The 12,739-nt window shown below is 35.8% G+C and overlaps 1 protein-coding gene across 2 annotated transcripts; it reads left to right on the top strand.

The window, feature by feature from the left end:
- The first annotated feature begins 915 nt into the window (after positions 1-915).
- Positions 916-12,510, top strand: LOC132096082 (nuclear receptor ROR-beta-like). 2 transcript variants are annotated; one of them, XM_059501220.1, is made up of 10 exons: positions 916-1,196; positions 5,506-5,591; positions 5,863-6,004; positions 6,184-6,660; positions 6,999-7,120; positions 7,244-7,376; positions 8,627-8,734; positions 10,315-10,425; positions 10,580-10,692; positions 11,477-12,510. In XM_059501220.1, exons 1-10 carry the CDS (start codon positions 1,190-1,192, stop codon positions 11,636-11,638), a joined length of 1,461 nt encoding a protein of 486 aa, XP_059357203.1. In that variant the 5' UTR covers positions 916-1,189; the 3' UTR covers positions 11,639-12,510. The 2 variants fall into 2 exon arrangements, with proteins under 2 accessions (XP_059357203.1, XP_059357202.1); XM_059501219.1 differs by lacking the exon at positions 916-1,196 and having other exon boundaries at positions 5,466-5,591.
- Positions 12,511-12,739: the final 229 nt, after the last annotated feature.

Raw genomic sequence — 12,739 nt, 5'->3', positions numbered from 1 at the left:
TGGACAGTCATCCACAGTGAAAGCTAATTCAGCGATCCACAGTGTAAAGTTGATGTATTTTCCTCAGCGACCAGAACGGATCAGCTCCAGGCATGATTAAATGGATATGTCCTCTTTTGGAAGGCCAAACAAAGTAGTTTCACTTTCACATTGCAACACACAGCATCTATATGACATGGCGACGGCGGCAACAACAATACTACAGCGAGTATAAAAGGTACGCCTTCTTTCTTTGCGAGAACATCTGGGCAGTGTTATGCAATTCTTCCCACATAGCGACGTAGAGATGTGGGTGCGTGTTAGAACTAGACGTTTTAGGGGATTGTGGATGAGTCTTAACTTTTATAAAGAATATCTCTTTGGATTTGAGACTTTAGTCTTTGAAACTCCACATATCTTCTTTATACACCAAGAGCTTACAACACTCCAAAGAGAAAGGAAAAATTGAAATCGGATCATATGACCCATTTAATTTGTGTTTTGAAGACAAAGGTCTTGGAAGTTGGAACAACGTGAGTGTGAGTAATTAATGACAGAATTTTATTCTCGGGTAAACTAACCCTTTAGATGCAATTCAAAGTAGTAGTTGAAAAAGTGTATGTCTAATAAATTTGAAATTAATGAACTTTTGATTTGAAAAAAGAAAGAAATGTAGCTTAAAATGTGAGTTAAACGTAAATTTAGCTTCTTCTTTTTTTAAATGCAGTTGTCCTTTGTCCTCTAGTGTCCATTAGTACCTTATTTACTTTTAATTTATTTAATTGATTTGACAGGATTACGATGAAAAGCATTCTGAATGACTGAATTGTTGTCCCACCTTAAGCGCTGAGCGGCTGCGCGGCAGTGAGATCATGTGAGAGTCCACGCGTCTGAAAGTAGGTTAGCAGGGGAGAGTGAGAGAGAGAGAGAGAGAGAGAGAGAAGAGGGAGGACGACGACGATTCATACCGCGCCATAACACACGACGAAAGCGACTTTCGGTTTTTTGTACCCGAAGCGCAACAGAAGATCTTTAGAGACGTGAATTTACTCTGTGGATTTTTCTTCTATTTTATTTCCCTAACAATGCTCACAGTCGGAGCTGAAAAGTTTCATTCGGGTAGCTGTCTTATGTTAGTTATGTTATGTTAGTCCGAACAATATTTCTCCGCAGCCAGTGAACTTTGGAAAATCAAGAAACAGCAATCAAAATGAGAGGTAAGATGTTTGGGGCACTGCATGACATTTAACTATTAAGCAGACGTTGCATATTGCTTTTAACAAGGTCTTTAAATAGTTGTAAAACATTTAGCTATTGAAACGTTTGCACGTAGCTAAGTTTTCACGCACATTTTCGCACTGTTTTCCTGTCACATTTGCAGCGCTGCCACTTGTTACTTTGTAACGCGCTTAAACGTTCTGGCGTTCCATTATTTTCTCAAATGATACAGTGATTCGTAAACTCGCTAAAATGTATTCAATTCATGGAATTCTGACACCGAAGTGGCTGGTCGCGAGTAAAAGTAGTGGAGTGTTTTCTGTCTCAAGCAATAACATATTCACTGGAAATATAAATATTAATGTATTTAGGGGATATAAAATGTCTCCATGTGGTGACGCGTACAGTCTCCTCAATCTAAATATTTCTCTAAACGCGACTTGTTGCGAGTTAAATCCTCGCTCTGCGCGGTTGTGGTGATTTTGTTGAGTGTACATGTAGGAGATGGAGGTTTGTCTCTGTGGCTTGTCGGCTGCGTGTTGTTGTTTTCGCAGGGCAGCATGGCCGGCTGTGTGAGCAGCGCTCAAACCTGCTGTTCTACTGACCTAGTTATGTCACTGAGCATTACACAGCATTCACAGGAGGGACTGAGGGAGAGATAAAGCGCGAGCGAGGGAGGGGAGGCGTTTTGCTGGAGTCGTGCAGACCCATGCGGTCTGCTGGTGATGATGGACACCTTCCATCATGAACTTGAGTTTGAACTTGAACTTCGATCTTGATATAGGCAATACACGGCGTTTATTACAACAATCTCACCTATTTATCTAACATATACATGCGTAACGATGACTTACTATTATTTTTGTAAATAAACCTGAGAAAAATATAAAAAGACGCATTGTTGTGTGAAATGTAATTATATAAATGTGTGTGTGTGTGTGTGTGTGTGTGTGTGTGTGTGTATATATATATATATATATATATATATATATATATATATATATATATATATATGATACCAAAATATCATGTTATTAATTAAATTACATATAAAATTAATTAAAATTTTGTTGTAATATGGAGATATTTATTGCATTGCATAATATATATTTTTAAAAATAAGTAAAATTTTATTAGTGAGCGCCCCAAAACTCTGACCGAATATTTCTCAGCAGCAGATATTATGTAATCATGATAAAAAAATAAAAAAAAAACAATACTTAGATTTTCCAACCAATTTCCACTCTTGTCATTTCTTTCCTCACAGAGAGTGTTTAAATTATGGAGCAAGTATTAATTTATTTATAATTAAATTTATTATGTAATTAAATGATCATAAGCAACATTACAGTAATTTACAATGAAAAAATAAAAAATATTAAATATATTACGAAATAAAAATGAACATAAACACTATGACATAAATTTACGATGACAGTGACAAAGTTTGCATGGTTAAAACCACTCTGAACTTTCTTTCTTCTCACATAGTTAAAGAAAAAAAAATTAATTTAAATATGTAAAAAAAAAATTATGAACATAAATTCTGGTACATAGTGTTTATATAATCTTATATGTAGCACTGTGACAGTAATTTACGATGACAATGATAAGTTTTCACTTAAAAACTAGGTTATCGTTAATTGTGTAAAACCATAATAAATATGTGAATTATATCAATGGTCTTTTTGGTCTCTGCTTGCAAAACAGAATTCTTTATTTAGGCCTCTTGGCTTTCTCTTTGAGTAAATATTAAATCATAAGCATTTTTCTTTTGTAATTTAGCTAGTGATCCAGACTCTTTGACTGTAAGCTCAAAGAGAAGATTTTGTCTCTCCCGTTTTGTTTGCTCTCTGGACAAATGTTAAAGGCCGTTGCGGGCATACGTGTCCGGACATACTGTCGTAAGGTGGGGCTGTGTTTAATTATACACAGTACGGATCATGTTCACAGGGCAGCTAAGGACAGGAAGACTATAGTGGGTGATATATATATATATATATATATATATAATATATGTATATATATATATATATATACATACATACATACTCTACTGATAAACAGCATATCTTTACTTTGTCAGGATTTATTTTCTGTAAATCTTTGTTGTTTTGCGTGGTCTGTTTTGTGTCATCGGCATTCATATAATTCACATTGTCTGTGTTCTAATAATAAGCCTTCCTTTATATTTAGTCAACACTAAAATTACGATAATTGCTGCACAGTAAAGAAAACGCTCACAGATGCATGCATAAAAGCAGCTGTTTTCCCATTTACAGCCATTAAATTTCCATTTAGTCCAAACTGAAAAATGATACACAATTACCTATATTTAAATGTTTGTTTATACTTTCAAGCTTATGCATTGTCATTGCAAGGCTTTAAAATAGAATTTGAAGGTTGTTCTTGTGATATTTGTTGGGTCAGTGGTTCCTTTAGCATTATCCTGAATGCTTATAGTTAAAATCTGTTGTGCTCTTCTGCTTAATCTAATCTGCCATCTTGTTATGTCACCAAGTTAGACTTTACTGATTAACACAGTGCTCTCTGCTCAAAGTTGATTACATTACAGCCCCTGCACACAAACACAAAAACAACGGCTGACACTCAAAGTAGATTTGAACCATTTTCCTGAATCGCCATGCATGTCATTCCATTCTTCGTCTGTCCTTATTTTTTTATTTATTTTTTATTCTCCATTATATCACACAAATGGCATTTAGAACGTAAGCGACTGTGGAAACTAAAGGATCATGGTTCCTTAGTGATGCTAATATGAAACACATGAGTACATTTGGTATTTTAGGTCAGGATTCAGAAACACTTTTAAATGTTTTTTTATACTTTTTTAAAACAGCTAATCTAGCAGGTAAAATAAAAAAAAGAAAAGAATGGCCTCTTAAAAGTTTTTTAATTGATTTTATTTTGTATTATATATATATATATATATATATATATATATATATATATATATATATATATAGCTTATATATACACACACACACAGTACATGATGCACATTATGTGTTAATGCCCTTTTTCATTTCTTTTCAACATTTTAGGCTAAACATGTATTATTTAATATATAAAATAATGTCATAATAGTAATCACAATGTTCATATAACATATAACAGAGTATTATCTAGACAAAAATGTATACAGTACATTTCTTTTGTCTTGCCCCTATTCTTGCATGTCAAAATTCCCATTGAGACCAGTTCCACCTTAACAGAAAGAAGGGAAAGGCCTATTCAAATGATATGAACCGAGGATCCGCCCACAGCCGCCCTCTCCTTTTCAGTGAGAAAGTATGTCAGTAGGACAGCGAGTCCACATGGGCTTACAGCCAGGCCGAATAGAGCGACACTCAGAGCCGGCCAATCACAGACTCATCTGCACAAACATTAACCAATCGGCTGTCAGAAGTGGCAGGGAGGCAGAACATCTGCATTATTAGACTGAGCAGCCCTGAATGGCGTGTCTGTGGAATGTTTGCAGACGAAGGTTATATAACACTACACAGAGAGCGGTACGGGAGGGGCACCCAAGGGCTCACAGATTTTTCCATTGCATGTGCAGTGTATCTTGGTCATTGCTTTCAGCTGAGAGAGCTAGAAAGACAAAATGGAGGATGTTTATATATACTGTATATATGAGGATGTTTTTAGATGAGGATTTTTTTGCAAGCTAAGTTTTTTTCCTCCATTCCACCACTACATGGCACATATTAAATAAAGAAAAAATGATTGCATAATTATCTATCCATCCATCCATCCATCTCATCTATATGAAGTTTTAGGTCAAACTGTTATAATTAAATGTATAAAAACATTTATTTTTCATTTAGTTGTTTTTTTTTTCATTTATGAATGGATTCACTTTTTAATTATTTATTTTTTTAGCCAATAATTGAAAACTTGTTTACATATGAAAAACGTATATATAATATATATAATTAAATATAAATATAAAAAATATATATTGCATAATAACTGTGTAGTTAGCACATTATTTGTTTATTTATTATTTATAATTTATTTTGTTCTTTTATTTATTTTTCATTTGGTTTTTCACAATAATAAATAATTGTTTGCATATAAATATGAAAGTATGTTTTATTGCATAATAATTGTGTTATAATAAAGCCAGAAGAGATCTCCCTGTCTGACTGTGATCGTCATTGGTTGATATTATTTGTGGTGCATGTCAAAACAATATTTGTGCATATGTGCTTTTCTGTGTGATACTTGATATGTTTTTGCCTTTAATGCTTAAAATTATGTTTTTTTTTATTTTTACTCCAGCTCAAATTGAGGTTATACCATGCAAGATCTGTGGGGACAAATCCTCTGGGATTCACTATGGCGTTATTACATGTGAAGGGTGCAAGGTAAGAATTCTGGTATAAGACCCTATTGATTTTTATATAATATTTTCTTCTTTTCCTACCCTACAGTAGATGTGCACTTTTGTAGAGTTCATTTCAACTTACGTAAGCAAAATGATCCTTTTGTGCTCTGTCCCTCCTTGTCTTTTATCCTGATGTTTTTGTTCTGTTTTCTAGGTCAGTTTATATTACTGTATGTTCGTCATGCAGTGGCAGGGCACACTTATTATCTTAGCCATCCTGTATGCTGAGGTAACAGGTTTCTGTTCTGCAGGGTTTTTTCCGACGCAGCCAGCAGAACAATGCCATGTACTCGTGTTCACGGCAGAGGAACTGTCTGATCGACCGAACCAACAGGAACCGCTGCCAACACTGTCGCCTGCAGAAGTGCCTGGCGCTCGGCATGAGCCGTGATGGTGAGCGCTAGTCTAGCCCACCAGCAGCAGTATGATTTTTGCGGCTATTTGGTTTTATTCAGTCACAGCTAGTTCAGAAAAAATATCTAAACTCAAACGTCTGTAAATAAATACTATAAATAAATGATATTAATGGTATGTTATGCTAAGTGAACATGTAATACTTTTTCTTTCTGTAGCGGTGAAGTTTGGCCGAATGTCAAAGAAACAGCGGGACAGCCTGTACGCAGAGGTGCAGCGACACCAGCAGCTGTCTCAGGAGTGCCTGGTGGGTTTGGGTGGTGGTCTAGCACCACTTGACCGAGAAGAGACAGGTGAAGACAGCACACACAGCCGGCCGTACAGCAATGGAGGCTCCAGCTCCACCCTCAGCGACCTGGATGACATCGCCACGCTGCCCGACGGTTTGCTGTTCGACCTGCCGCTTACCCCAGAGGAGGCGAGCGAATACTGCACACTGGAGATGCTCGGAAGCGGCGGAGGGTCCGGGAGTTCTGGAAGCGGAAGTTGGTCCAATCAGAGCTCTCCAGAGCCCAGTGCTGTAGATTGGACGGAAGCAGCGAGGGTGAAGCATGAGTATATCCTGCCTGAAAACAGTCTTCTTACGCACTCTCTCCTGGGATCTCTACCAGACAACTGCTCTCTGCACGACATAGGTGGATTCTCATTTTATGATTTTGTCCTTGATTTGTTTTAATCATTATGCTATTATAACAAAATTAAGATGAATTAGATTTTGACATTATGTCAGTAACAATTTTCCTGAGAAATGCTCAATACTTTAATACAATGAAAAATCCTCTTGTGTTGGTACTGTATTGTAAAAAGAGGTAACACTTTACCATTAATTATGCCTTGTAATGCACAGATATATGCATTTTTTTAAATAAATTATTTGAATAAAATCTATTTCATCTTGCTCTGTATATTTCTAATTATTCAATAGACAAATTCTAAGGGAAAATATGTTAATGTGTGTTGAATTTCTGTTCAGAGCGAATCACTCAAAATGTTGTGAAGTCTCACCTGGAGACGTGTCAGTACAGCTCAGAAGAGCTGAAGAAACTCACCTGGAACGTGTACACACCTGAAGAAACCCGCAGCTTTCAACTCAAGGTACAACATTATCATATTACATGACATATTAGACAAAAACATAAATAGATGATCAATCATGCATCTGTGCTTGCTGATTTATCTCTTTGTCTATGGATGTATTAACAATCTCTGTGCACTCAGTCTGCAGAGTGGATGTGGCAGCAGTGCGCCCTGCACATTACAAACGCCATTCAGTACGTTGTAGAGTTCGCAAAGCGCATCTCTGGATTCATGGACCTCTGCCAGAACGACCAGATCATTCTGCTCAAAGCAGGTCAGTGCTGTCTTTGGCTCACACGGATTACAGATGAGTAATCCCAGATTATACAACAGATTTCTCACTCGCATCACTTTATCCACTCACTGCTGTGATGTGGCATTTCTGATGTGGCCCTGGGCGGCCGTTCAATCTCTTTATTAGTTTAAACACACTTGCTAATGTCCTAACACCTTTCCAGAACACACTTGGTTTCATACTACAACCAGAATACTCTGAGAGCAGACATTGACATGCAGTTCAGATAATAGCAAACACACACACCCACAAAAAGAGTTTTGAGTGCAACTTGGACAGGGCAGTTTTCAACATTGTTTCAGTTTTTTGGGATATAAACTCAGAATTGTGAGATGTATACCCACAACTGCAGGAAAAATAAGAACAATCTTTTTTACTCTAAGGAATAAAGACTCTTAATATAAAACTCAGAGTACTCAGAGAGAAAAAAGCAAGAACAAGCCTATTTCTGCTAAGGAATTGAAAAGGGTAATTACAATTTATCTCACAATTCTAACTTTTTCTTGAAATTCTAAGATTAAATCTCACAATTCTGACTGCTTTATTCAGAATTGACGAATAAACTCATTTCTGGGGGAAAAAGTCAGAAAAGCCTTGTTTCTGTTAAGGAATCGAAAAGAAAGGTAATTGCCACTATTTTTACCCACAATGTTTTTGAAATATAACATAACTCAAAATAAGAATTAAATTAAAAGAATTTAATTCTTAGAATAGAATTAAATTAAATTTTAACAGATTTCTCAGAACTCTGACTTATTTCTCAGAATTGTGAGGGTAAAAAAAGTCACAATTTTGAAATTAAAGTTACTTTTTGTTTTCTTTTTTACATTCCATTGTAAAAATAAGTTTTAATATAACAAAGACCTGCAATTCTTCTTTTTAAAATACCCGTGTGCCCAACTGCACTGTGTTGGAAAATATACCTGGATAGAATGCATTTCTTCATTATTTTACTATCGATCAATGATTTTCTGATTATAGAGTTAATAAAAATATACACAGACACAATGACTTAACAATAACTGGATTGTGGGTGGTTACAGAAATAAAACGCAGGTTTTGCATCAGAATAATGACGTGCAAAAGTGCTGCAACTGTTTTGTGAATCTGCCCCACCGGATTCAGTTCTGTCCATGTTTTTAGTGTTTGATCTTGAAACTTGCATTAACGTTTGTCTCCTCTTGTGTTTGTTTCTCCAACATTCTGTCTACTACTACTCTTTGTTCCAGGATGTCTGGAGATCCTGCTGATCCGAATGTGCCGTGCTTACAACTCTTCAAACAATACTATGTTTTTTGATGGCAAGTTCGCCAGTCCTCAGCTCTTCAAAGCTCTCGGTGAGTGTCTGGATATCTACAGAATTGGATTCAAGCATACAAGTATTGTAATGTACTGTAACCGTGGTTCCAATTGCTCATGAAATCAAACACTGCATGATGATAAGGTGTCTTACAGGGCATAACTAATGCATTAAAACGAAGCATTATATAGAAAGTGTAATCCATTTTACATACACTGACCTGCTATATTTGCTAAAATGTGCAATATACAACACATTCATTTAGAGTTAATTTAATAATCCACAGGAGAGAATGGGCACAACCAAACACAAATCCAATCGATAGCAGACAAAGGAACATAAGGGAACACAGACTTAAGTAATAGAAACTTAATTTGTAGAACTGAAACAGGTGTAGAGCTAATTATATCAAAAACCATGGAAACAAACAAGGCAGGTGAACAGAAACACAGAAAACTAAACCAAAACAGATCATACATGTGACAAAAATGTATTACAAATGCAAAATAACATTTTTGGTAGTATAACAGTTACTAGATACTCTTGCTTAACTAAACTTGCAGATAAGATGAAGTAGTGATTAAGTGTAAATGTATTGAGGGCATGTGATAACAATGTAGCAGCAAACTGCTAATCGAAATTTATACAGTTCCATAATGTGAAACTATCTGATAAAAAAATAGTAGGCAGTATTGAGTATTCCACTTTAAACACATCCTCTTTTACCTTATAATGCAAAACACCAGCAGCCTCTTAAGAGAAAGAGCAGAGGCGTCATGAATCAATAAGCCACAAGAGCAAATGGGTTTTTAACCCAGTTAGTGAATACAAGCGATGCTCTGGTGAGTAATAGCTCATTGAAGTTAAATGGAAGCATTGCAGAAAGCTCTCTTGACACACGCTATATCAAATAAAAACCTGTATTCTTGGAATAAGTTTGTAGAATGATTTACAGATTGTACCACTTCTTTATTTTATTAGTTTCATTGTTTAAAGCATGAAATGAAATTCAAAATATCTACTTTCTGAATGCATGTTACAGATCATATTGTGAAAACAATAATCCATGCATGTTTGATTTGTATTTGTTTAAATGACTTTGTTTAAAGTAATGTTTAATTAAAATATCATAACTGCGTCTTCTGAAAATGACAAATGACTTTTGATGTTAGCAGGACTTCTCCAGTCATTATTAGTCTGCTTTAACCAAACTTCTCCAAGCTGTCATCTGCCTTTACTTTCATCTCAATATCCAATCAACAGCCAGTACATTGAATTATGTGCCTGCCATTTTTCTTTTTTGATAATCCATTATACTCTGAAGAAAAGATCTGTTAAACTTCAAATGCAGCCTTCCTGTTGCAGAGAGATATTCATGCTAAAGCAAAGCTTGTTGTTCTTTATTGCTTAAATCTCTGTTATTCTCACAAATAACCTTAAGCTTTGTACCCAGATCATCTTATAATTTCCTTTAGAATGATTGGAACCCAATAGATCCATTAAATAGTTTCATGCTAAATCAAAAGAGCAAATTATGGCCCTCAACGGAAATATAATTCGTTTTTTCATCTTCAGCATGGTAACCAGCATGTGTACTGTATGTTTATGTATTTGTAGGGTGTGCTGACCTGGTGAACGCCGTCTTTGAGTTGGCTAAAAGTCTGAGTCGACTTCAGCTGAGTGATGAGGAAATGGCTTTATTCAGCGCTGCGGTTCTGCTGGCTCCAGGTGAGACTCTCGCACGCATTTCCTGAAGCAAAGGTTTATACGGCTGGGTTTATGTGCTCTTGGAAAAAGAAATATGTGCCAGGGACAGACTAGAATACATGAATAAAATGAGACCCATTCTCCCAGTTTGAAACCTCTGCTCTGTTTTGCTCAGACCGGCGGTGGTTGACAGATTCTCAGCAGGTGCAGAAGCTCCAGGAGAAAGTTTACGTGGCTCTTCAGCACAGCCTGCACATGAACGGAGCCACTACTGAGAAACTGGATAAGGTGAGGAATCTGTTTGACTGAAACTGGTTCTGCACAAAATTCTGACCCACAAAACACAAAAAAAGTGAAAAGTGGAAAATGTAATATGTGTTAGATTATGTATACATATTTGAATGGTTAAGACTACATAGATGGACAAACTACAGTATATTTCCGAGTCAGCCACTGAATTTAATATAATAATGGGTGTAAATTAAATGGATTTAACACAGTTGCATATAATTGAGTATACGTATATACATTGACTATTGAATTCAAATTGTCACAATTTGCAAAATATGCATTGCTTTTTTAAAGAAATTAATACTTTTATTCAGCAAGGTTACATTAAATTGATACAAAAGGACAGTAAAGACATTTATAATGTTACAAAAAGTTATATTCTTCAGATAATCCTGAAAAAAACTGTCACTGTTTCCACAAATATATGAAGCAGCACAACAGTTTCCAACACTGATAATGAGAACATTTTTTATTAAGCATCAAATCTGATTTCTGAAGGATCATGTGGCACTGTACATTAATGATGCTGAAAATGATTATTTCCTCACAGGAATAAATTTAAAATAGAAAACATTACAGAATAGAAACATTCACAACAAATTGTAAGTTTTACATTTTAATAATATTTCACAATATCACAGTTTTACTGTAATTGTTATTCCATAAATAAAGTAAAAAAAAAAATCTTTCTGACCCCTAAACTTTTGAATGGTAGTATAACTTGTGTTTGTGAACTAATACAAAGGTCAGGCTTAGATTATTTGATCTCTCGTGTTTGCAGATGGTGTCCAAACTACCGCAGATGAAGTCCATCTGTAACCTGCATATTGACAAGCTGGATTTCTTCCGCCTGGTTCACCCGGAAACAGCCTACAGCTTCCCGCCTCTGTACAGGGAAGTGTTCGGCAGCGAGATCAATTTCCCTGACTCCACCAACAGTTAGAGAGCGGGAGATAGTGAGGGAGAGAATGACAGCGAGTGTTAAGGGGAAATCAGGAGCGAGTGTTAAAGCAAGAGAGACCATTATATGTAAAATCAGCATTTCAAACGAACACATTTAAAAACCTCCAGGGAGAATCCTCAGTCTATTGCAGCACTTTTAGCATACACACACAATACACTACAAACATACACACTTATACACCTGCTGCAAACACAGGGCCAGCAAACTATATCAGATTCGACAACACACAAAACATACTCGTATAGGGATTATTCCTGGAGTTGTGCTCTCAGAACTGTTTTTATTTCATGGAAACACTCCGAAATGATCTTTTATGTACAGATGTACAGTATGCTTGCAAAGGCCCTTTGTCCCATCTTGTAGATGTCTAAGCATGCAACTGTTCCTTCTGCATCTGTACACAGAGGTATTTCAAGGAGTTTTATAAGAGGTTTTATGATTTTAATAGTTTTACAGGATCAAACACTTCCACATGAACATTCAGGAGAGCACAACACTTTTTACTGAAGCGAATACAACATACGAGATAACGTCATCCGTCCTTCGCCGCTGAATCACTCTTTAAGCACTACTACAGCTTTTTTCCTCCCTCTCCTGTTGTTTTTTCACCCTCGGACGAATCATGAATGTATCCTAAAAGCACTTCTTTTGATTTGAGACCGAATGTACACAATGCACTTTTGGTCTTGCATTATGCTTTATGAGACTTTATGACAATCCACTTAAAATAATAATAACAAAAAAACTGATGTGCCCAGATTGTTTGTTAAAAATGAAGGGACCAATGTTAACAGTGCTATGTTAAGGAATGTTCCACATTAAATACAAGTCAAGCTAATTTCTAAGTTTAAAATAATTTTTAATCATCTCAGTTTGTTGAAACGAACACAAACAAGTATGGACAAAAATGCACATCTAGTGGAAGTCTATGGGGCAGCTGTACAGTTCTAAAACAATTAGCCCTTACAGTGCTTAACTATATCTGAGCATCTAAGTTTAACTTGTAGTTAACCTTGAATACTTCTTTAAAGCTATTTAAACAAACCAGAAATCATAAGTGTGCTAACCTCTTTTCTAATG

The sequence above is a fragment of the Carassius carassius genome, chromosome 20, assembly GCF_963082965.1.
Source record: "Carassius carassius chromosome 20, fCarCar2.1, whole genome shotgun sequence".
In the NCBI taxonomy this organism is placed as follows: domain Eukaryota; kingdom Metazoa; phylum Chordata; class Actinopteri; order Cypriniformes; family Cyprinidae; genus Carassius; species Carassius carassius.
This window is presented reverse-complemented; position numbering and strand designations above follow the sequence as displayed.

What these genes read in the sequence shown, in the direction of transcription:
- LOC132096082 (XM_059501219.1), top strand. Translation starts at nt 5,469, where the DNA reads ATGCTTAAAATTATGTTTTTTTTTATTTTTACTCCAGCTCAAATTGAG. An exon ending in TGCGGTTCTGCTGGCTCCAG is followed by an intron (nt 10,426 to 10,579) that starts GTGAGACTCTCG and finishes TGTTTTGCTCAG; the next exon opens with ACCGGCGGTGGTTGACAGAT. An exon ending in CTACTGAGAAACTGGATAAG is followed by an intron (nt 10,693 to 11,476) that starts GTGAGGAATCTG and finishes TCGTGTTTGCAG; the next exon opens with ATGGTGTCCAAACTACCGCA.